The 22,938-nt window shown below is 51.6% G+C and overlaps 4 protein-coding genes, 1 non-coding gene and 1 pseudogene across 5 annotated transcripts; 2 read left to right on the forward strand and 4 right to left on the reverse strand.

Annotated features, from left to right (window-relative positions):
* Window positions 1-1,013: 1,013 nt before the first annotated feature.
* LOC120675601 (nucleobase-ascorbate transporter 2-like) lies at window positions 1,014-5,004 on the forward strand. The gene is made up of 14 exons (XM_039956801.1): window positions 1,014-1,599; window positions 1,697-1,794; window positions 1,910-2,086; window positions 2,170-2,270; window positions 2,420-2,495; window positions 2,618-2,677; window positions 2,774-2,958; window positions 3,342-3,438; window positions 3,530-3,616; window positions 3,706-3,764; window positions 3,854-3,945; window positions 4,047-4,124; window positions 4,222-4,382; window positions 4,527-5,004. Exons 1-14 carry the CDS (start codon window positions 1,509-1,511, stop codon window positions 4,737-4,739), a joined length of 1,575 nt encoding a protein of 524 aa, XP_039812735.1. The 5' UTR covers window positions 1,014-1,508; the 3' UTR covers window positions 4,740-5,004.
* Window positions 5,005-6,063: 1,059 nt separating this feature from the next.
* Window positions 6,064-6,149, reverse strand: TRNAY-GUA. Its single transcript is given in 2 exon segments — window positions 6,064-6,099; window positions 6,113-6,149. It is a non-coding gene; the product is annotated as a tRNA-Tyr (tRNA).
* A 2,629-nt stretch (window positions 6,150-8,778) lies between these two features.
* LOC120672329 (rop guanine nucleotide exchange factor 9-like) lies at window positions 8,779-11,613 on the forward strand. The gene is made up of 8 exons (XM_039952664.1): window positions 8,779-9,074; window positions 9,221-9,457; window positions 9,556-9,672; window positions 9,762-9,916; window positions 10,010-10,084; window positions 10,182-10,457; window positions 10,565-10,885; window positions 10,999-11,613. Exons 2-8 carry the CDS (start codon window positions 9,232-9,234, stop codon window positions 11,401-11,403), a joined length of 1,575 nt encoding a protein of 524 aa, XP_039808598.1. The 5' UTR covers window positions 8,779-9,074; window positions 9,221-9,231; the 3' UTR covers window positions 11,404-11,613.
* A 337-nt stretch (window positions 11,614-11,950) lies between these two features.
* Window positions 11,951-16,887, reverse strand: LOC120672328 (aspartate aminotransferase, cytoplasmic-like). Its single transcript, XM_039952663.1, has 12 exons — window positions 16,444-16,887; window positions 16,233-16,304; window positions 16,068-16,129; window positions 15,368-15,451; window positions 15,046-15,145; window positions 14,839-14,959; window positions 14,510-14,673; window positions 14,262-14,399; window positions 13,528-13,649; window positions 13,335-13,429; window positions 12,741-12,861; window positions 11,951-12,424 (listed from the first exon to the last, which is right to left on the reverse strand). The coding sequence occupies exons 1-12, from the start codon at window positions 16,672-16,674 to the stop codon at window positions 12,340-12,342; spliced, it is 1,395 nt and encodes a 464-aa protein (XP_039808597.1). The 5' UTR covers window positions 16,675-16,887; the 3' UTR covers window positions 11,951-12,339.
* Window positions 16,888-17,698: 811 nt separating this feature from the next.
* Window positions 17,699-18,343, reverse strand: LOC120672330 (homeobox-leucine zipper protein ROC9-like). Its single transcript, XM_039952665.1, has one exon. The coding sequence runs from the start codon at window positions 18,335-18,337 to the stop codon at window positions 17,810-17,812; it is 528 nt and encodes a 175-aa protein (XP_039808599.1). The 5' UTR covers window positions 18,338-18,343; the 3' UTR covers window positions 17,699-17,809.
* Window positions 18,344-19,800: 1,457 nt separating this feature from the next.
* On the reverse strand, window positions 19,801-22,840 carry LOC120674983 (annotated as a pseudogene).
* Window positions 22,841-22,938: the final 98 nt, after the last annotated feature.

Genomic DNA, 22,938 nt, shown 5'->3' on the forward strand with positions numbered 1-22,938 from the left:
AGGCAGGCATCTCTTAGACAGATCGCTGTCCCGCGCGGGCCCCGCCGGGGAAGGCGTCGTCTTGCTCCTCCCTCTTTCCATCGACGGGCCGGGCGGGGCAGCGTCTTCCGCCGCGCTGCCTCCGCAATGCGATCAAAAGCATCGGTCCGACCACCCGCACGGCGAGGCGGCGCCCAACGGTAACTTTGCCTTGCCCGGTTGCTGCCCTGTCCGGCTATGGGGACACGCGCTGACGTGCACCGCTTGATTTGAGGAGGGACGAGTGGGAAAAGAACAGCTATCCTCTGGTCTTGGGCCAGGACCGTCAGGTGACGCTGTGGATATCTAATTGGGGCAATTGTCCCATCGGTTGGCCGGAATCAGGAAAAATGTACGGGCAGGTGCTCTTCCTCTCGATTCCATTCTTTTTACATGTAACAGCTTGCACAGTGTGGAGCGGAGATTTTGCCGTCGACGTCGACGTGGTTATTCTCAAGGGAAAGAACGGGTGAAGTTGAAAGCCTAGCTAGGTTTTGTGAGAATAAACTTGTCTTTTATGAGAATAAATTTGCTGTAACTTGAATTGATATACGTATACTCATATACTTTGGTTTAAACTTTAAAGACCTAGAAACGTATTGAATTCTCCCTATCAATACTAGTATTACTATATCGATGTACGTGTCTCTATAGAGGTACGTCTTATGTATTAGGAAGGATGGAGTATATGTTAATATGGTAGATACTCTTCTAAAGTCTGAGATTTGGGACAAATAAAATCTGAAAACAAAAGAGCTTTAATCAGAAGATTCCCAAATGTTGAAGAAGGAAAGGAAAACCCTACAGCAGCAGTCAAACAGTACGTGGAGAACAGTAGTCTAGCAGCGGCTGTCTAGCCGAGCACGAGGTGGAAAACAGGGGAAACCCTACAGCACAGGAGGGGCAATTCGGTCACAGCCAAAAAACCAACGGCCAGTTCCCCGAGAGGAGGGAAGAAAGGCTTCAAAGGCGAGCAGCCGTCCAGCCGAGCAAGCATTAAACCCCGTCACTAGCCAAAACCCAGCCAAGCGATAAAAAGGCCAGCCAGGAAAGAAAAAGGGTGGCAGCACCAGCACGAGATAAAAGAGGCCGGCCGGCGACCAGTACTCCACCCTGTACTCGCCGCTGCTAGACGCCGCTGCCCAGCGTGCGGAATCGCTCCCGGTCGCCGCCGCCGCTAGTGTCCCTCCCCGCCCCCTCTCGAAACTTTTTCTCCGGCTAGCTAACAGATTTCGTCCTGGTGCTCGCCAGCAACGGGCGGCGGTTCCCAGTGGAGACGTTTCATCTCTATCTCCCTGCTTGACTGCTTCTTCTCGCTTTCCCGAGAGAGGCGCCCGGCAGAGGAAAGCCAGCGCGCAGGGATCACTAACCGAATAGGCGTGCGGCGGAGGGGTGATTTCAAGCGAGGAGACCGTGTGCTCGGGGGACCGAGAGACAGAGCTCTTCCCGTCGGCTTCTTTGGGTCGAAGAGGCGAAGCTCGTCGGGGGAAATGGCGGAGGCGAAGCCGGAGGAGATCAGCCATCCGCCCATGGAGCAGCTCCAGGGGTTCGAGTACTGCATAGACTCCAACCCTCCCTGGGGTGCGTACCCAAGCTAGGAGCTGAAAATGCTTCACATTCCGGTTGGGATTCCGCTCTCTGAATCTTGTTCTTTTTCTTCTTTTTTTTGGATGTCCAGGCGAGGCGATCATACTGGCCTTCCAGCACTACATACTGGCTCTTGGCACGGCGGTGATGATCCCGGCGGTGTTGGTTCCCATGATGGGTGGCGACGATGTGAGTTCTCCCCCTGCCTCCTTCGTGTCGGTTCTTGCTTGGTACTAGCATCAGTTCGGTGATGTGATAGTTTTGGTGCGTCCTTCCGCTTGGGGAATGGTGTTGCTGCTCGCAGGGGGACAGGGTGCGGGTGGTGCAGACGCTGCTGTTCGTGACGGGGATAAACACGCTGCTGCAGTCCCTCTTCGGGACGCGGCTGCCGACGGTGATCGGCGGCTCCTACGCGTTCGTGATCCCGATTGTAGCCATCATCCAGGACTCGTCGCTCGCGGCGATACCCGATGGACACGAGGTGAGCAATTGGGTGTGCCTGTTCTGCTGTTTCTGACGAGGCGGTGGTCTAATCTGCTGTCTGTTCATCTGGTGATTGCGCAGAGGTTCCTCGAGACCATGAGGGCGATACAGGGGGCACTGATAGTGTCCTCCAGTATTCAGATTATTCTGGGCTACAGCCAACTCTGGGGTATTTTCTCCAGGTGCTCTTCTTCACAGTTCACAGTATTCAAGCATTCTAGTGCTCTTGCATTAGAACAGATCGATGCACAAAATGCATATGCATCTCAGTTCGGTTTTGACAGTGCCTTGCCTTTTACTGATTGGTGCGGCAATGCATATCCTCTTTCAGATTCTTCAGCCCAGTGGGGATGGCGCCAGTGGTCGCGCTGCTCGGGTTTGGCCTTTTCGAAAGAGGATTCCCTGTGGTACCGCTTGCTTTGTCCCCATCTTCATTTCATAATCTCAGTCTGTCCGCATGACCACGCGAACGTGTATATCTTGATAAGAATCTTTCGTTCATCCAAATTGATGTCTGGTACTGCATCAGGTTGGGAGATGCGTTGAGGTCGGCTTGCCAATGCTGATTCTCTTTGTTGTACTCTCTCAGGTTTGACAAACTACTCCAATTAATTCAGTCTTTTACCCACCAAAATCAGCTTGGGAAGTTAAGCATATCTAATGTGTGCCTGTTATTCTTTCTCAGTATCTGAAGAATGTGCAAATAAAAGATATTCCCATACTGGAAAGGTTCTCCCTTTTCATCTGCATTGCTTTGGTATGGGCATATGCTCAAATCCTCACTTCTGGTGGTGCCTATAAGAACAGCACTGAGGTCACTCAGATCAACTGCCGCACTGACCGAGCCAATCTGATCTCCTCTGCCCCATGGTTAGTCCCCTTCTTGCCAATCTGTTGTCGGTGTGCCGTGTAAATGTAAAGATGTTCTATGTTCAATCTAGCATTAGGCGCTTGGTGTATGGTAAAAATTTACTGTGGATAGTCGGATTTTGCAAATCTGAATCAATTTCAGTGATATGAGCCTTAGATTTGTTTGAGCCTATCAATATAGAGTACTGTTTAAAGTAACAGAGGTCTGATTTTGGACCCTGATTTTGCAATTGAGGTGTAACAAAGAGTGACAAATTTGGTCCCACAACCAACAACTTACGGACATTTGTCCCAAGATAGATCTTAAGTTGCTTCCCTATTATGAGACAAGAGAATTGTTGGTGGTTTTTTGTTCAGTCCATTGATACATTGACTTGACTCAGGCTTAAGATTCCTTACCCACTACAATGGGGAGCACCAACCTTCAACGCTGGCCAATCGTTTGGTATGGTGTCTGCTGTTTTGGTCTCACTAATAGAGGTGATTCCCCTAGTTACACAGTGCAGCCTTGGATCCTTTCTTTGCAACTCAGTAACGACAAATTGACCTCAACGATGTCTCCCTTGGACAGTCCACAGCCTCTTACAAAGCTGCTGCTCGTCTCGCAAGTGCAACTCCACCTCCAGCTCATATCCTGAGTAGAGGCATTGGATGGCAGGTAAATGCTTTCTCACGCCCATGATTGTTCTTCTTTTCATGTTCTGCCAGCTGCACGAAAACTGAAAAGATGCTCTGTGGAAACACCAGGGAATCGGCATCCTCCTTGACGGCCTTTTTGGAACGGGGACTGGCTCCACCGTCTCAGTGTGAGTGCCAATACCAAAACTTTCATCACTGTGCCTTCACGGATATTTCCTCAAGCCCTGATACTACTTGGAACACCAATGCAATGCAGGGAGAACGTTGGTTTGCTTGGATCGACGAGGATCGGGAGCCGACGGGTTATCCAGATCTGTGCCGGTTTCATGATCTTCTTCTCCATGCTGGGTGAGCCACTGTTCTACCATCTAGCAATTGAATTGCTTGCAGATCATGTCTCTGCTGAATGCGAGAAACAGTGTTCCTGACTGTTCACTTATCTGCTGCAGGAAAATTCGGGGCGCTGTTTGCCTCCATCCCGTTCACCATATTCGCAGCCGTGTACTGCGTCTTGTTCGGGCTCGTCGGTTAGTCAGTCATCCTGATTCCTGAAACACAGTAATGTGCCCAGTCTGCGCTTTGGTTACGCCGAGACTGACGCTTCACCTTTTATCTGACTTTCAGCCGCGGTGGGGCTGTCCTTCTTGCAGTTCACTAACATGAACTCCATGCGCAACCTCTTTATCGTCGGCGTCTCCATCTTCCTTGGCCTTTCCGTGCCGGAGTACTTTTTCCGGTACACCATGGCTGCTCAGCGTGGTCCTGCGCACACCAAAGCTGGATGGGTTCGTCGTCTCTCTTTTACCTTACCCCTTGTCGTACTCGTGGCCCGAAGTCAAACAGTACCGAAGATCGGCATAGCATTGAGAATCCAGGTTTGGACAGTGAAGATTGTCACTAACTTGTTCTTTCTCTTATGTCCTGGGCAGTTCAACGACTACATCAACACCATCTTCTCGTCGCCGCCGACGGTGGGGCTGATGGTGGCCGTGTTCCTGGACAACACGCTGGAGACCAAGGACGCGGGCAAAGACCGGGGCCTGCCGTGGTGGGTGCGGTTCCGGTCGTTCAAGGGGGACAGCAGGAACGAGGAGTTCTACAGCCTGCCCTTCAACCTCAACCGCTTCTTCCCTCCGGCCTGAACCCCGGGCGATCTTCCTACCACTACCATCAACCGAGAGATAAAAGCGGCGGCCTCTCACTGGAAGAACTCGGACTGCTGAGCCGGAGGCATAGTAGAACTTACTAGCTGTGTGTGTGTTGTAGCTAGGCCATTGTTTGATTCGTTGATCTTGTAGCTGTTCATGTCTGTAGATCGTTGTTGGGGAGGTCGCTTAGCTTAGTATACTGTCCCCAACCCAACCCAGTAGAAATGCTCTCCTACCGTTTTGCTGCGATGCATCCATACATTTTTCTTGTCCCCAACCGGTGGTGAGGAAGATGGCGCACGAAAAGGGGAATCCTATGGTGCGGACGGCGACGTCTCAAAGAGAGGAGAGAAACATACCGTGGTGGACGATGCGCACGCCCCCGCACGGGCAGACACGGGGGGTGTGGGTGGGGCGGGGCCGGGGGACGCACGCGCGGGCGCGGGCGCGGACGGCTAGCCTGGCCGCCGAGCGCATGAGCCGGGGGCGTGCGCCTGGCCACGACAAACGCGCCGTGTCATGAGCAAGCTCACGCGCCGCTGGCTCGTCGGGGACGGACGGCGCGCGCCGGTAGGGGAGGGGACGGGCGCGGACGTTGCTTTGGTTGCCGAGCACACGCGGCGGTGGCGGCCGCCGGCGGGACTGGTGGTGTCGCCGTGTCGGCCCGGTAGCGCGAGGTCGAATGGGCCGCTGTCCTGGGCTTGGGAAGGCTGACCGCTGACCCTAACCTTAAACAAAAAAAAACAAAAACAAGGGAAGCACATGCGTGTTGCTGTTTCGAGGAACGTTCTAGAGTTCGACACGATACACGGCCCCGGGTGGCAATGCGTGGTGGGCTCCAGCTTCGGCTGCTACTTCACGCACAGCAAGGGGAGCTTCATCTACTTCCGGCTCGAGTTGCTCAGGTTCCTCATCTTCAAAGGGGCGGCAGCGTAGCAGCAGGCTACTCACACCTCACACCTTCTTTTCCTCCGGCTTCTGTTGATCGAGCAAGACTAGGGGGCGCCGCGGCGGATGGCGTGTGCTTTCTCTGTGTGAAATCGGCTCGATGTACATGAGGGTAGATGTGAACATTGGCAAGATTGCAAAACGGTGGATTTCATCGCTGGTCGAATTGCTTTTTTGTGTATGAAATGAAATCCATGTGGATGAATTTGGTGATGTATAAATGGAAATTTGAAAATATAGGGGATAATTCAAATCCGTTCTTAGCAGCGAAGCGCGTCCGGTAGGATCAGAGTTGCAGCCCTTTGTAGCTTGTCTTCAGGAAACGCAAAAATAAAAAAGAAGGGAAGCAAAAAAGTGCGCGTTAAAAATGTCCGACCTGCCGGATTCGAACCAGCGACCTAAGGATTTATCTGCGAACACTACAGTCCTCCGCTCTACCAACTGAGCTAAGGTCGGGTGCTTTCCTTTCGAGCTTACAAAATTTTACTTATCTGTCAATAGCCACAGCATGTCCATTGTATCTGCTACGGTATTTCACAATGTCATCGCGCTCGCTAGATCCACGCTTGCTTTGCGGTAGCATCAAGTGATCATTCAGCATTTGCAGTATAAATAACCTTGCCAATCTCTGTTGATGAAAAATGACAGATTCGAGCCCAGAAGTTTGTGTTGAAGACTGCTATATTGAAAGTGGAGACGATCTTGGTGCTGTCAAGACTCAAGAGTGGCTGGGATCAGTATCGGATTTCTGTTGGCAAACGGAGTAAAAACGTTGTCATCCAAAGGGTTACAGGCACAACTCCAACATGGAGCTTTCCCTGCAGCTTGTGAGGAGTTCAGAAATATTGGGTCTTCATCATGGTGTGGTTTTTCATGAGCAATTGTACAAATTACAGAAGTTGGAAATTTCCGAGTGACTGACACAGGCAGGAATAGTCGAAATGGAGGGTTTTCATGCTGGTGTTCCAGGAAGGATAGGACATAGGGTTTTAGGATAGTATAGTCAAATTCAACATTCAGCTTTAGTCTTCTATTTTACAAGGGTGGTTACAAACATCATTTCTCTGCACAGCAAAAAGGAAATGAACAGTTATTCATACAGAAAGTTATTTCCTGAACTATCTTACTATTACTAATTGGAGGCTCCTTTGGAGCCTTCACGTGAAGCCACCTAAGATCATAGGTGTACACTCTGAAAAAATAGAGAAATCCTATAAATTCTCACAAAAATCAGAAACATCCAGCCATCAATCCAACAACTCTAATTATAATAACCATCGGATCTGTTATCTTTTTTAATAAATTATCCACTTCTGCCATTATGAAAATAGACTAATGTAACCCCTAAACCTGTATCTAAATTACCCACCTCTGACATTACAAAAAATTCTAAGGTAACCCCCTAATTTTTGTTTAAATTACCCACCTATGCCATTATAAAAATAATACAAATACCCCCTAAATTTGCATATAAATTATCCAATTATGTCATTATTATTACAAGTTAAATTACTTATAAATCTGAATCTAAATTATATAATTGTAATAATATATTAAAGTGCACCAATATGAAATTCTAAAATTTCTATTTCTATCATTATTAATATTATTATTTAAATAAAAATACTACTCACGATATATGTCACCATATATTTATGTATGATGGAAGAGATAATAATACCAATTCACAAACAAATAGTTCAACTAAACATATATTGAATACATATGAAGGTGCACAAAATGGAATCTATTGTAACTAAATAATAAAAATATATATTTTAAAGTATGTGTTAGAATATTTAATAGATGAAAAGAGCGTGAGATAGATAATTATAATTATTAACCTTATTCTTATATTAATTTTAATTAGTCCGTGCGGGAGCACGGGTTGATAGACTAGTTTTCCTAAATGTGGATGATACTCTATAGTTCTCGAACCCTTCCGGAGTGCATGTTAAGGCTACAGGCAGGGGCGGATACAGGAGGGGGGCTAGGGGGGCTCAAGCCCCCCTAAGCTCCCCTAATTACACGTAAAACACTGTAGCAAGACCTCCAAATCACCATTAAATTTTCACACAAATCAATATCTCTATTGTTTCAGCCCCTCCTTGCCTCCAATCCTGCATCCGCCACTGGCTATAGGTGGTCAGCTGCTAAAAGTGAATGTACGATTGAACGACCTGAACCGGATTCCTATTTGTGCCAGCTCTGACGAAACTGAATGGCCATCCGCATTCAGACATAGCTTCTTTCAAAAAATTCAGACCAACGCCATGGCGCCGCGGACCACCTCCTCCGTTGTGCCTGCGGCCGACACGGCCAACGCCATGGCGTGCCGCTACGCCCGGGCCGCCCCGCTCCTCCGCTACGGTCTGGAGTTGATCCACGGATTGCAGCTAGACGGTGTTATCGGTACCTGCAACTGAGGCTCTATTCAATGGCGTACGATCTTGCTAAACTGTGGCTTCTGTTGCAGCCACTGTAAGCGAGGGACACGTTACGTGAAGAGATCACACATTCCAGAAGGCAAGGTTGACCAGATTGCCTCTCTCTCTCTCTCACTCTCTCTCTCTGCCATGGTACCTAAGTTTCTCGTCACAAACAGTAGCTTCATCCGGTGGCATAAAAGTGTGCGGCATTTGATTGCAGAACACGTACAAACAAACATGTGGGCGGGTGTTTAGTTGGTGAAAAAGTTTGAATTTGGCTACTATAGCACATTTCATTGTTATTTAACAATTAATGTTTAATTATAAATTAGTTAATCTCATTAGATTCATCTCGTATGAATCACTTAGATTATGTAATTAATTATTTTTTCAATTGCATTTAATGCTTTATGCATGTGTCCAAAAATTTGATCTGACGAGTCCTGCGCAAACTTTTTTGAAAACGAAACGCCCCCTCAGGCATTCAGCCAGTGCAGTTTCATTCATTTTGTAATTTTGTCTGCATGGTGTGCCAGTGCCAGCAGCGGCCAGGCGCATCGATCCGGCGGGAGGAGCGAGTGAGAGGGCGCTTCTTCGTCTAGCTCCATCCATCCCACATTCCCACCAGCTCCCGGGCCGTTCAATAGGAGAAGCACTAGCAGGGAGGGAGGGGGCAGAGGCTAAGAATGGCAGGCGCTTTCTAATAATAAAGCGAGTGCCACTCCCTAATTATACTCCCCTCTCCCCCTTCGCCACCGGCCCGGGGCCTCCCCTTTCCGGACAGGACAGATGACGATCCATCGAAACCGATCCATGGATGCCAGCAGAGACCCACAGGAATCATCCATTATTCGGAGCTAATCATTCCAGCGCACCATCTTGGGCTAGCAGCTCATCCTTCCCGGCGACACTCGCGCTCCGCTCGAGGTCCCGAAAGCCGCACCCCTTGCAGGTATGCCGGCATCATGGTCATCTTCCTCTCTGCCTCCCTTTCTTAGGGCCCCGCCATCGATCGAGTCCTTTTCCGTTGCCGTTGTCACGGGGTTGCGGCTCGGCCGGGTGTATGATGGGGTGCCGGCTGTGACGTGAACGCGGCAGGTCGACGGTGCATGGCCGCGAGCGCCGGGGCGCAGCTGGAGCGGCGGAGCTCGGTGCGGCGGACGCAGGGCATGGCGCAGGAGGAGGAGCGGGGCCACACGGCCGACGAGGAGCTCATGCTGCGGAGCCAGGGGGACAGCACCGAGCCGGCGGGCGGGTCGGCCAAGATCGTCGGCGCCGCGCTCGACAAGGACGGCGCCGCGCCCAAGTCGCTGGAGCAGAGCGCGGGACCTTCCGGTAAGTCTGAGTGAGATCGCTTGGATACATGGGTGCGCCGCCGAGCCGGTCGCGGCGCCGCGTTTTGACGAGACGCCAGGCGGTGGCGTTGCGTGCAGAGATGGACCTGATGAAGGAGAAGTTCGCCAAGCTGCTGCTCGGGGAGGACATGTCCGGGTCCGGGAAAGGGGTGCCCTCCGCGCTCGCCCTCTCCAACGCCGTCACCAACCTCGCAGGTGATGACTTGCTAGAATCCTCGTGCTGAAACCGGAAATCTTTACTCACCGCAAAGAGCACGCACGGTCCTCCTTCCATTCACCTGCAGCCTCTGTGTTCGGCGAGCAACGGAAGCTGGAGCCCATGGCAGCGGACAGGAAGGCGAGGTGGAAGAGGGAGGTCGGCTGGCTCCTCTCCGTCGCCGACCACATCGTCGAGTTCGTCGCCAAGAAACAAGTCCTGGACAACGGCACTGAAATGGAGGTTCGGCGGCCACACCTGCATTGCCAATGCCATTGCCATTGTCATTCCCAGATCGATCCTCCGGTTCTAACACTCTGCTCTTGCTCGTCGCAGGTGATGGGGACGCAGCAGAGACGGGACCTCCAGGCGAACATTCCGGCGCTGCGCAAACTCGACACGATGCTCCTCGTAAGCGCATGCCATGTTTCAACCGCTCGCTCAGTTGAACACGCGTTACTGAAAGCCTGATGCGACGAGTTGTTTGTTCACCATGGGGCGGCCGCAGGATTACCTGGACAACTTCAAGGAGCGGACCGAGTTCTGGTACGTGAAGCGCGACTCGTGCTCGGAGAGCGAGAACGAGGGGTCGCAGAGGTCCGACGAGAAGTGGTGGATCCCCATCGTGAAGGTGCCCCCCGCCGGGCTGTCCAAGGCCTCCAGGGGCTGGCTGCTGCACCAGAAGGAGCTGGTGAACCAGGTGCTCAAGGCGGCCATGGCCATCAACGCCAACTGCCTCATGGAGATGAACATCCCGGACACGTACATCGACACGCTCCCCAAGGTCTCCGCCGCATGATCGACGACGATGCGCAAATAAATCAAAACAGTTCTCTGAAACCTTTCTTCTTCTTCTCATGGCGGCTTGGGTGGTGCGTGGTTGGCCTGCAGAACGGGAGAGCCAGCCTCGGGGACGCGCTGTACCGGATCATCACGGACGTGGAGTTCGACCCGGACGACTTCCTGTCGACGGTGGACCTGACGTCGGAGCACAAGATCCTGGACCTCAAGGACCGGATCGAGGCGTCGGTCATCATCTGGAACCGGAAGGTGCACAACAAGGACGGCAAGTCCGCCTGGGGCTCCGCCGTCAGCCAGGAGAAGAGGGAGCAGTTCGAGGAGCGCGCGCAGACGCTGCTGCTCATCATCAAGCACAGGTTCCCCGGCATCCCCCAGTCCACGCTCGACATCGCCAAGATCCAAGAGAACAGGGTGAGCTTGCATGCAGCTGACTACTTTATTTATTTCGAAAAAGAAATGGCTCTGTCTTGTGTACTTAACTAACAAGCACACACGCCGATCGCCACGGCGGCCACTACTTCTAGGACGTCGGGTTCGCGCTGCTGGAGAGCTACTCCAGGGTGCTGGAGAGCCTGGCGTTCAACGTCATGTCCCGGATAGAGGACGTCATCCAGGCCGACAACGTCGCGAGGGAGAAGGCCAAGCGGGACGCGCCGGCGGAGGGCGCCGGGCGCCGTGATCCCCAGAGCGGGGGAGAGGATGACGACCGGAGCGGGACGACCCTGCTGGACTTCATGGGCTGGACCGGGGACTCGGAGGGGAGGAACGATGACTGCTCGCCGCCGCCGCCGCCGCCCCCGCCGGAGCTGCCGGCGCAGGACGACGGCAGGCTCATGAAGCTGCCCAACATCATGACCAACCTCAAACAGACGTACATGGACAAGCTCGACTTCCTCAGCGGGAACAGAAGCCCCTCAGGTCGCCATTAGAGACGGCACGGCACGAGATTTTGCATGTATCGTGTGTGTGGTAGTAGTGTACATAGTATATATTCTGGATTAAAACACTGGGCTCTCGCCCGTCGTGCTGTCTTCCTGATGTTGCAAACATGCGACTCCCTCTCCCATGTATGGTTTTAACTTTTTTAAGGGACTGACCACTGTATCAGAGCCATCAATAAATCTAGAAATTTAGAACTACATCCAGTGAGATGAAGAATAAGGCCAGTCACTCAGTGGGAGTTTCATGGACACAGTTACCTAGACTGAAAACTAGATAACCGTGCCAGATGGGTTTTATGGTGATGAAACTCTCCTCAGATCCCATGAAACTCCATTTTTCTCTCTCCTTGCCATGTCAGCAAAAATATTTAATGTCATAAAACTCTTCATGAACCAGGCCCGACACAAATATACAGTAAAAACTGCCGTGCCCTGTGCCCATTCTCAAGCCATAAACGGAGCCCTGGGGCACCTTGCAAAGGAACACAAGTACGGAATACCACGACTACAGCAACGGAGCACTGCAAGCACGAAGTAAATTCTAGCATCATTTTCCCCCCTTAGTTATCACTCGACTACTCGAGCAAGCAGCAATACATGTTACAACATATGCAGCAGAGGAAGCTTACAACAGGCAAATAGCAGCTTCACAAAACTGTTACAGGCTGCTGATGCTGTAGGATAAATACTTCGCACTGAAGGTGCAAAAAACATATGCATGTGTGTCTTTTATATTTGGTGTCTGAAAGCACCATGGTGTTTGAATCCGTCAGTAGAAAACTTCTCCGATAACAGAGTCAAACATGTCTTTAAAAAGGCAAATTACAGGAGTTCTGCCAGTAAATACCACTAGCTGAGTCCTCAGGACACTGCTGTAGGTGATTTGGATTTTATCCATGGAGGAAGACCGCGAGATGCTGTCATTCACTTCAGTTTAGTAACTGCAGCGTGTATGGCATCTGCAAGATGGGGCAAATTCTTCATGTTCAAACCAGCCATACTGATCCTCCTGCAAGAAGAATTTACTCGTTGTCAATATGGCAGTGTCAGTTGGGACTTCCCTAATAAGGTGGCAAGAAAACTAATCTTAGCCAGTAGATAAATGTTCAAGAGTGCAGATCAAGATCGCTGACTTATACTATGTCCTTAAAAGTCCTTAAACATTAATACCAAAGTGTTCAGGTGATTTATAGCTATACTTCTCTATAAACTATTAAATTAGGGAACTCCCATCCACAATTAGTAGTATTAAGTAGTAATTACACCAATACAAGAGTACATTTACATATATAAACTAGTGTAAAAAAAATGAATTAGACATTTACCCATCCGATGTCATGTAAATGTGGTATTCTTGCCTCATGAAGGCCACTTGCTCGCTATTAAGCCCAGTGAAAGTAAACATCCCAATTTGCTTAATGATGTGGCTCCAATCTCCAGGAGTCCCTGCCCGTTGTCAACAAGACTCAGCAACTTTATGGTAGATTGATAGGACCAGAAAACTTTTTTATTCAAAGAAAAGACAACAGAAAGGAACAGTACATTGAATAATAATAGTTTCTGGACTAGTGCAGAGCAAATGTAACATAAAACCTTTCAATTCATAATCTAATATAGTATTCTCGGCACAGATTAACAGTGCGCCCCGAATACTTCACACCTAGATTGATTCAACATTTTAATGTCAGATTCAATTAAACTGTTATTTTGCACAATAGTTGCTGACAACCCAAGAGGATCTTTGCTGCAGATTCAACTACATAGTTGCCAAATAATCAATAGCACTGATTCAGGACAAAGAAAGGCATGCCAAGTTGCATAATTTCAATACAAGATCATGAAAGAAATACTAGGGGAAAGAGACTGCCAATTTACTTCACATAGAACATTTAACCATATTGCAGGCAAGGAACTATTACCTCTGGATTTTAGCGCATCAAATAGCTGTTGCCTCATGCTAATTATTCTATCAGCCATGGCCTTCAGTTCCACAGTCCATTCGTTGAACATCTCACTAAAATGTAAATGTATGAAATCAATAAGGAACTAATCGCTTCATAGTATTCACTGGATCCACCCATAAACACGGCATTGCAATAGCTAGAATGTTACCTGTCCCTGAGTATGGTTGCCACGACAGAGGGACCATGAAGAGGAGGGCTTGAATACATAGGCCTAATCACAAGCTTGAGTTGACTTTCAACCCTAACAGCTACATCAGCACTTCCACATACCTGAAACATGAATTGCAATGAATATGAGTATGATGACCTTCTGAGGCATAAAAAGATTGTTCAGATGGGCATAATGTAGAAAAACTATCCTCTTTCAATAAATTAAGGTGTACAGACAAACAGACAAATAATTTTTAGAACGTTGGAAAGAAATAACTATCGTCTGTAACATTGACGACTACAAAATTTCCACATCCATGTAATACTCTAAAGATGTGAGAATTTAACCTTAACTAAAGGCCAACATTGCAATCATCAATGGCTACAGGTGACTGACAAACTAAAAAATGCCCACAAAAATATATTAATGTTTATCTCCCATAACAAAACAGATAAGAACTATATGAACTGACATATCTAAAATGACAAATAAAAGATGGAGGCAAATTTGAACATTTGCGAGAAAATTTTCCACGCACTAATCAATCCTATAGCATTGCTCAGATTTACTTGAGTCGAAGTTACAACAGTCATCTCAAAAAACGAGACAAAGATAGCTCTGGGTTACAAGTTGTCTAGTAATCTTTGAACACAAGAGAACAATGCCAACAACTTGAGTTTATGACATAGAACTGAGTGAAATCAATAAGAGTTAGAGTGAAGATCTCTTACAATGCTCAAAGCACCAACACGCTCTCCATACAATCCCATGTTCTTAGCGTAGCTCTGAGCCATGAGCAATTCACCACCATCAGCAACAAACATGCGCACTGGCTGGGCATCTTTGTCAAGACTTCCACTGGCAAAGCCCTGTGACGTGAACAAAAAATCAACAAATTATGTTACTGATGAGTGACATCAGACAACCAGACGTGTTTTTGCTATGTCAAATCAATTTCAGATTGGGTACGTCTACATACTTGATAAGCACTGTCAAAGAACGGAAGCAATGATTTTGATCTCATCAGCTGCCTAATCTTTTCCCACTGATCAACGGTAGGATCTACCCCAGTAGGGTTATGGGCGCAAGCATGCAGCAGTACAATTGATCCTAAAGGAGCAGAACTGAGGTCTTCTACGAGTCCTGTTAAAAAAAACAGATCCTGGATCAATGACAGAGCCATGACACAATCTGCAAATATGAAATATACAATATATGTGAAAGTGCCCCGATCTTGTAGCATACTCGCATTATTAAAGCATAGTAGCAGGTTGCAGGATTATAGCAGCATGAAAATTAAAGTTATACCGTTGAAATCAAGACCACGGGTTGCAGGATCATAGTAGCGGTAGGTCCTGGCAGTCAATCCAGCTAGGGTGAAGATTTTTGGGTGGTTTCCCCAGGTTGGTGTTGGGATGTAAATAGTGTGCTGGAAGAAATTTGTATGATTTAGCGATCATGCACTTCAATCAAGTGAAGCAGCGAAACTGAAAGGAGACAGGAGAGTTCCTTTACCTCATGGTAGTGCTTTGCAAGAAATTCACCTCCCACTCTTAAAGAACCAGTTCCTGATAGGCACTGCACTGTAACAACCCTATTCTCCTGAATAGCAGGGCTGTTCATTTTGAGGGGGAAAAACATAATCAGTTTTCTGAAGTACATAAAACAGAGATAAACACAACAGGTAGCCAAGTAGGTAGATATTTTATGTAGTTAGTCTTCAATACTAAGAATTCACAGTTGATAGTCCGACACATAAATATCACAAATGGGAGCAGTTGACCCATAAAAATCACCTACGGGAGGAAATGGGTAGATAAGTCCCACAGAACAATACCTGTCAGCACCAAAGATAAGCTTAGCGCTCAGCTTATTGAATTCAGCCAAACCAGTGATTGGTAGGTACTCCTTATAACGAGACCTAGACATAGGGAGAAAAAAAAACATATTTAAGATACAGCTCCAAGATATCATAAATTTCCACGCTGACAGTTCTCCACACGCAGAAGTGTAGACACACGACAGGACACATTGCAGTGTTGACAAAGCACACCCAAAAAATATACCTAGATCATCTATAGAGATATATAGTGTGTCAAGTAATAAAAAAGAGTAGAGAGAAAGCCATACACGCAATTGCAAGGTCGACAGAGGTATAATAATCTTACACGTAAGTACAACAGAGCGCGGACTCAGTGTTAAGATTAATATAGAGAAAAAGATAGTAGCTCAAATAGTTGAAACAAAAACGGCATCATAGAACAGAAAGATCACCTAATACAATTCCTTTTAAAAAAAAGGCCACCTACAATTACAGAGCACTAGACATGAGTCAAAAATTATTGTGGTTTTAAAGGAAGTATCAGTCGAACTAAGGTGCGTATTATACAACATCCAGATGTTAGATCCAGTGAGTAATTAAAAACATTTTTGTTTCAACTTGGGAGGAGGTAGGAACTTGAAGCCTGAAATTTGAATAAGCCCAGGGGCACGATCACGAAATCACGCGGATCATCTGGATTTGACTGAAGACTTACGGGTCATTGATAAGCATCTGCTCGGCGCACCGGACCACATTCAGCACGAGGGGCTTCCCTTCCTGCACGGATCAGAACACGAAGAGGGGCGTCAAACCCATCTCCAATCCAAACAACAAAAGGGGGGCATAGAAGATTGAAACCACATCCCCAAGCTCCTCTCACCTCGGTCCGGTAGGCGCCGACACCGAGGTTGACCTTCACGGGGCTGGGATCCTTGTTGAACGCAACCGTCACCTGCGCCAGGCACCAAACAAGCACCGATCAGGCGGCGCAAACCCACGAGGGCCGCGCGGCGACAGCCGGGCGGGACGGGGAGAGAGAGGGGGAGGAGGCGGCGGGGCGGGGCAGAGGGGGGAGAGGGGGACGGCCTTACCCCCAGGATGGGGTCCTCCGGAGCCTGCGCGATGCCGGCGAAGACGGAGGCTACCTGCGACGCCATGGTGGGGAAGGATTCGAGGGTGGCGGAGGTGTCCTCTGCTGCCGCTGTTCTTCGTGGGGAGGAAGGCAGCAGGTGCCGCGCCAGCGTACTTAACCTGCGGTCGGCGCTGGGGCTGGGGCTTGGGCTGGGCTCCTGCGCCGCGCGCACGCTGCTAGCGGGGGCCATCCGGGGTGCGCGGCGCGTGCGCGTGCGTGGCGCGGGGCCGGGGAACCGAGAGGCTGGCAGCGGCGGGGAAGGGCGTGCGCGTCTGCGTCGGCGCGATCCGGGACAAAATCCGGGTGCGGCCGCCGGGTCGCTATAAAACGGCGGGCGCGGGCGGGGAGCGACGTGGATGGTTGGTTTGGGCGGGCTCGTGGCCGCGCCGTGTGCGTCCGGGCTGGTCCTTGCTCGGCGCCGCCGTCTGCTGCCGTGGGGGCGTGGGGTAGGCGTGGCAGGATGACATTTTTGCACCATTCTTTTCTGGAAAGGATAACGTGCCGGCAAGGGCGACGCCCCATGATATGCGGCTCGTAATCGTGGTGTGTGCCGCCGCATATCTTCGGCGACCCTATCGTCGCCGCGCAAGTGGTTCACACGGTTGGGGGAGCTCGACGGCGACGGCGATGCCGGCGGCCGGATCTGGGGAAGAAACGGGTGATCGCAGTGCATCATCCCTCAGTATGTAGGAATGAATGGCGTTAAAAATTCTCCACGTAATCGCGGCCTTATCTTGTTCTCTTCTAGCTGCCCTGCAGCGACGCCTCGCTCGGCACCAAAACCATCATCACCAGCTTGTTTTGTCCGAATCCGGGGTTAGCCTGCGCTCTGCGCCACAACCATCACCGGCTTGTTTTGTCGAGATCTATGGTTAAAAATACTTTTTAAGGGGGGATCCTTCTTCCCCTGGTGAGACAAGTTTATATTGTAAGAACATATTTTGGCTTTTTGCAAGCAGCTATTATACACATATACGTTCAGGAAGATTTCCAGTCCGTTCGGATGGTGACACCGTGTTCCCGCGCCACGCCTCCGGTAGATCAACGACCCTCCCACTCGCACCGCAGGGCCCTCTTGATGTTGCCCAGCGCGCACGACGCCAGGCCCGCCACGGTCTCCGCGGCGTCCGCCGGCGACGAGCTGGCAAGCGCCTGGAACGCCACGGTGACCAGCGACCCGCCCGCCTCTGCCGCCGCGGCCCTGCCCTCCCCGTCCTCCTTGTTCCGGCACGACGTGATCACCGCGGGCCTGGACTCCAGCCCGTCCGGCATCACCGCGAAGCCGCACGGCAGGACGGCCGCGCCGCTCGAGTCGTGCCCGTCGATCACCGGCCGCAGGGCCGCGGCGCCGACCGGCGCGTACGCCACGGTCGCCTCGCAGGGGTTGGTGCTGCTGTCCTGGAGGATCCACTCGCCGTCCTGCTCTCCCGCGGGTGATGTCGCGGCCTGACATCCGGAGGGGCAGCAGTGAGACGTAGGAGTACTGACATGACATGATTGGCTGGTCCCGTTCCGCCAGGGACGAACGAGCGGACCCCTACGTATGCCGTGACGCAGTTGCCGCGGTCGTTCCCCTTGGCCACGCGCAGGCAGCTCCGGACGGGCCGTCCGGGCAGCAGCATCACGTCCCACTCGTGCCGCCGAGACTCGTCCCTGAGGAAGTCGAAGAGAGCCGCCGGGCTCACCGGCAGCCACGCCGACAGCACGCCGCAGGCGATCAGCCCCTGCGGCTCGCCAGGGTCGTCGCCGGCGTTCCTCCGGGACGTCACGCGGACGCCGCCACGGTTCGACGCCTGCCCGCTCCATGCCAGGTCCCGCGATCCGCCGAGGACGCGGCACAGGCTCGACGCCATCCGGTGCGCCAGTGTAACGAAAATAGCACCATTTATGTCATTTCGAGTGATTTTGGTGATCGAATGACAACACAACACTTGGACTAATATGATTGTTAATATGACCATTCTCAGATTTTTAGGTTCCAGTGATGACAAAGAGAAAGAAAAGATAGGCGTAGCAAGACCCGAAGGGCCCCTACGGAGGTTCCGCTATTAGTAGCACCGGAAGAACCGACGCCATGGGCATCGGAGCATCCGATGGTAGTCGGAAGAACCGATGACATGGTACTTTGGTGCAGAAGGGAGTCGAAGCCAAGTCAGCCTATAGGCACCGGTTGAACCGACGGGTCAAAAAGGAGGCATCGGTGCATTGGGCGTCCTATGTTCCAGAGACGATGTCAAGTGCACAGGAGAAGTTTCTTCAGCACCGGTTTAACCGACGGTGCATCGGAGTATTGCGTCGGTGCAATGACGTCAGCGCCCAGGAGAAGATTCTTAAGCACCGGATGAACCGGTGATGCATCGGTACAAAGCATCGGTTCAACCGGTGATCACGCGTCAGCTGTCAGAAGTTCAACGGCTACTTCGGATTGTGAGTGACCGGATGAACCGATGCTACCCCTGCCAGAGGCATCGGTTCAACCGGTGATACGCATAATTTTGCTGACCGTTGGAGCAACGGCTACAAGACTTGGTGGCCTATATATACGCCTCACCCCGGCCATTTGAAGATTGCTGGAGTTGCTGGACATCCCACACACACTCAAGAACATCTCCAAGCCATACAAAAGCATCAAGATCATATCCTTAGCTCTTAGCACACTTTGAGAGTGTTGTGTATAGGATTAGCTCTTAGTGAGTGAGATTGCAAGGCTTCAAGCCTTTGTGCTGTGGTTCATTAGTGAACCAAAACAAGAGTTTGGTGCGCCGGCACCTTGGAGCGTGAAGCTCGCCGGCAACGTCATCGACCCTCCGGCTTGGTGTGGAGCGGCGACGACATCTTTGTGCGGTGGACGTGGAAACCCCCATCCTTTGTGGAGAAGCTCCTTAGTGGAACCCAGGGCCAAGGTGACTGTGATTGTGTTCATGGAAGAGACTTGGTGGCCGAGTAGCAATACTCTTAGTGAGTACTACAACAACGTGGATGTAGGTGTGCCTTTGTGGCTAACCGAACCACGGAATAAACACCTGCGTCAAGAGTTTGCTATCTTCTATCCCTCTCTTTAAGCTTCCGCATTTCATACTAGCAATTTGTATGCCTTTACTTTCATAGAGTAGTTTTTTGATAGGAAAGACTATAGATTGCTAAACTCTTTTGAGATAAGGGTTTCACACTAGAACAACTTAGTTGCACATCTAGATAGCATGTTTTAGTTTAAGTTTTGTACAAACTAGTTGGAGCCATAGGTCTAAATTTTTATTAATGTCTAATTCACCCCCTCCCGCTCTTAGGTTAGAGCACCCGATCACGTTCGGCCAGCTTCAGGACGCTCCGCCTGCCGGCCAGTGTGCCGACACCTTCACGCACGAGCGAAACAAGCGATCCGTATAATTTCAAGTTTGCCATCGGCCATCGCCCATGCCGCTGCACGTTCCATGTCCAGCAATAGTAAGTAGCTGTTACCAGCCGAGTCCCTTGTCGGAATGTTGGTCGCCATCGAGAAGACCGTCGCTCGCACTGGAGCCGGAGCGCCGCCACCCAGCGCCTCGCGCCGAACGCCAGGCCACTCGCGGCCGCCGGCCGGTACATCGACGGAACCGCGGCGTTGCGGCGTGCTCCACCCAGGTCACCTGCTGGGTTCGCACACGAGCAGATGAATCCTTAGCAGTTGGCACTTCCACGGTGCCGTTCGGTTGGAATTGGAACGGCCAAAGATTCGACTCTGTGAGGACCATGTCGTGTTCGTGGGGTCGCGTTACCTTGCAGCGGCCGTTGGTCTGCTCTTCGATGACGCACCCTGAGGGCTTCTTCAAGCACTCGCAAGCCGTCGACGACGTCCGTGCGTCCGGCTCAACGTTGTCGACGGAGACATCGACGACGGCCCATTTGTCGGCGGTAAGCTTCTTGCAGTGGCGAAGGAAGTGGAACTCCCTTGTGGGTACCAGCGGTGTCAGCGTCTGAACCTCCGCGAACATCTGGAGCCAGCAAGCGGTCAGAACTTAGGCAGAGACCATTCCTGGATCAGGACGTCAGAACACGTCTCGGATTACCAGTTGCACGACGCCGTCTTTGTCGTCGTTCTCGCCGGCACGGATCACAGCCAGCGTCGCGGCCTTCGAGATCATGGTAGGAAGTAGCTCCTTCCATTGGTTCTGCACAAGAATTCAGAGACGAAATTTCAGAGGTTCTTCAGTGTACCGTGTACAAGTCACGGTCTCAACACACTCAAGTGCCGAAAGGGCTATGCGAAGACTGGTGCTATATACTATACCACATCCATGAAAGCATTCACGAGCTGCGTCGTGTCGAGGTAAGCAACCCCGGTTTCCCTCGACGCCTCAACCGACCACCCGGTCCGCTGGTCGACGGCGGGATCATCGCCGCGCTGGAACCGCCGCGCGTACTCGTCGTAGTTCAGGACGTCGCGTCCGGTCTCGACGCTGCGCACCCAGAGCGGCTCCCCGGCGGAGCACATCGTCGTCAGCTCGCGCAGCGCGCGGCCGGCCAGCTCCAGGATCCTCGTTCTGTCGTGTCCCGAAAGGCCGCCGCCGCCGCCACTGCAGCCGGTCCGGATGGCGCGAGCCGAGCGCGACGGCGAGGCGGGAGCGGCGACGGCGGGGTCGTCAGCAGCGGGGGTTCCCAGGGTCCCGCGCAGCCTCTCTACCTGAATGGCACGCACGGTGTATTCCACGTGCGTGTCAGTGTTTGCAACCACGCGCAGAGGGCTAGAAAAGAGCTGGCGACATGGTGGCGCACGTGAGCGAACCTCGGCTTTGAGCACGGTGTTCTCCAGCCGGAGCTGCTGCTCTTCCGTGCTCGCGGCGGCGGCGGCCGGCGCCGCAGCCTGAACAGCGTGGCGATTTCTTGGCGAGCTCCCGCATGGCGCGGTTCTCCCCCTGGAGCTTCTCCAGCTCGGACTTGAGCAGCGCGTTCTCGTGCCGCTCCTGGGTTGCCTGAACAGGTGATCGAGCCGCAAGTCAGCCAAGCGTCTTTAGGGATCTGTGGGAGGATCGGTCTGCTTGTAGAACAGCATGCATGTTACCTTGATCTGAGTTCGCCGGTTCTGGAACCAGAACTTGACTTGGCGTGCGGAGAGGCCGAGCTCCTGGCTCAGCTGCTGCCGCTGCTTCTCGTCTGGATGCGGGGACTCTTTGAATACCCTAGTCATTCGATCATTCAAAACAATCCCTCAGCTTAGCACTAATCCTGCAGGATTTCAATTTTGCTCTGTTCGAGGGCCACAGAAATAATAGTCTGCTACCAAGATGAGTGAACTATACTACTACTTCTGGGCTCGCATGTCTTGGGTTCTAGCCCATCATGGTCTTGTTGGGCCGGCCCAAGAAACAATTATGCGTTTTGGAAATTCTCGTGTTTTGTATGCACGCACACACACCACCCGTGGGGCAATTTCAACACGAGCAACGTGACCAAGAACTTTGAACGTCCGTTAGGTTATGGAGGGAGGGAGGTGAACGTGAACTCACGCTTCCATGGCCTTGATCTGCTCGGCGGTGTGCCTGTGGTAGCTCTTCCTCCTCTTGTTATCGCGCCGCCCATCGTCTCCATGGCCCGCTGCATCCTCCCCGCCGGACTGGCTTCCCGCCGCCGTGTTCTCGCTGCTCATCTCCGCCGCCTCGCCTGGTCTCAGTCTGATCCCGCCCTCATCGTCTGCATCCACTTCCTCCCCACCAGACGCCGCCGGCTCATCCCGGCCAAACCCACCCGCCTGCACACAGGCACCGCGAACGAATAAAACGGCGTGTCAAAAAGCTACACAAGATCACGCGTGTTTCCTTAGGTCCTCCCATGGACGCACGCACGCACGAAATTAAACAAGTCGATCGGCTGCGACGGACAAGCGAGAGGGAGAGCGCCGGAGCCGGGAAGAAGTCTTGGGTGCGCGGTGTCGGTCGGCTTCTGGATCCCATATTATTTTGCCCGGCGGCCCTGAACCTGGAGCCTGCAGGGGAAGCCTCTGCTGCTAGGGCCTGGCTGGCTAGAGCGCCCCTTGTTTTTGCAGGCTCGAGGGCTGGCATGAAGGGGAAGGGAACAAGGAAGAATTACCAATTACGTGAGAGATCTGCAGGGTGCTTTACTAACTAATAAAGCTCTAAAGCCTCAGACGCACGGTGTCTGCGTGCCGGCGGACAGGCAGTTAGCGATTGAATGGTAGTTGTGCGCGCGGGGCGTGCAGGGCACCCGGCGACGGCACTCATCTTGAATGGGATGACGATGCCGTGACCTCAATCATTTGAGTGTGCCTCTGCTTGATTGTTCATGCAAGCAACCTACTGCTCGGTGTCGTGCCGTCGTGGCTCTGGGCATTGCCCACCAGCTACCTCGACGAAGAACCCCATCTGCTCTGCTCTCCGCCACGGCAACAACAAGGTTAGCTGCATGACTTAACTAGTTGACAATGTGGACGTGCTCGTGCCCTTTGGCTGCTCTTGTACAG

Source organism: Panicum virgatum, chromosome 5N, assembly GCF_016808335.1.
Source record: "Panicum virgatum strain AP13 chromosome 5N, P.virgatum_v5, whole genome shotgun sequence".
NCBI lineage: Eukaryota > Viridiplantae > Streptophyta > Magnoliopsida > Poales > Poaceae > Panicum > Panicum virgatum.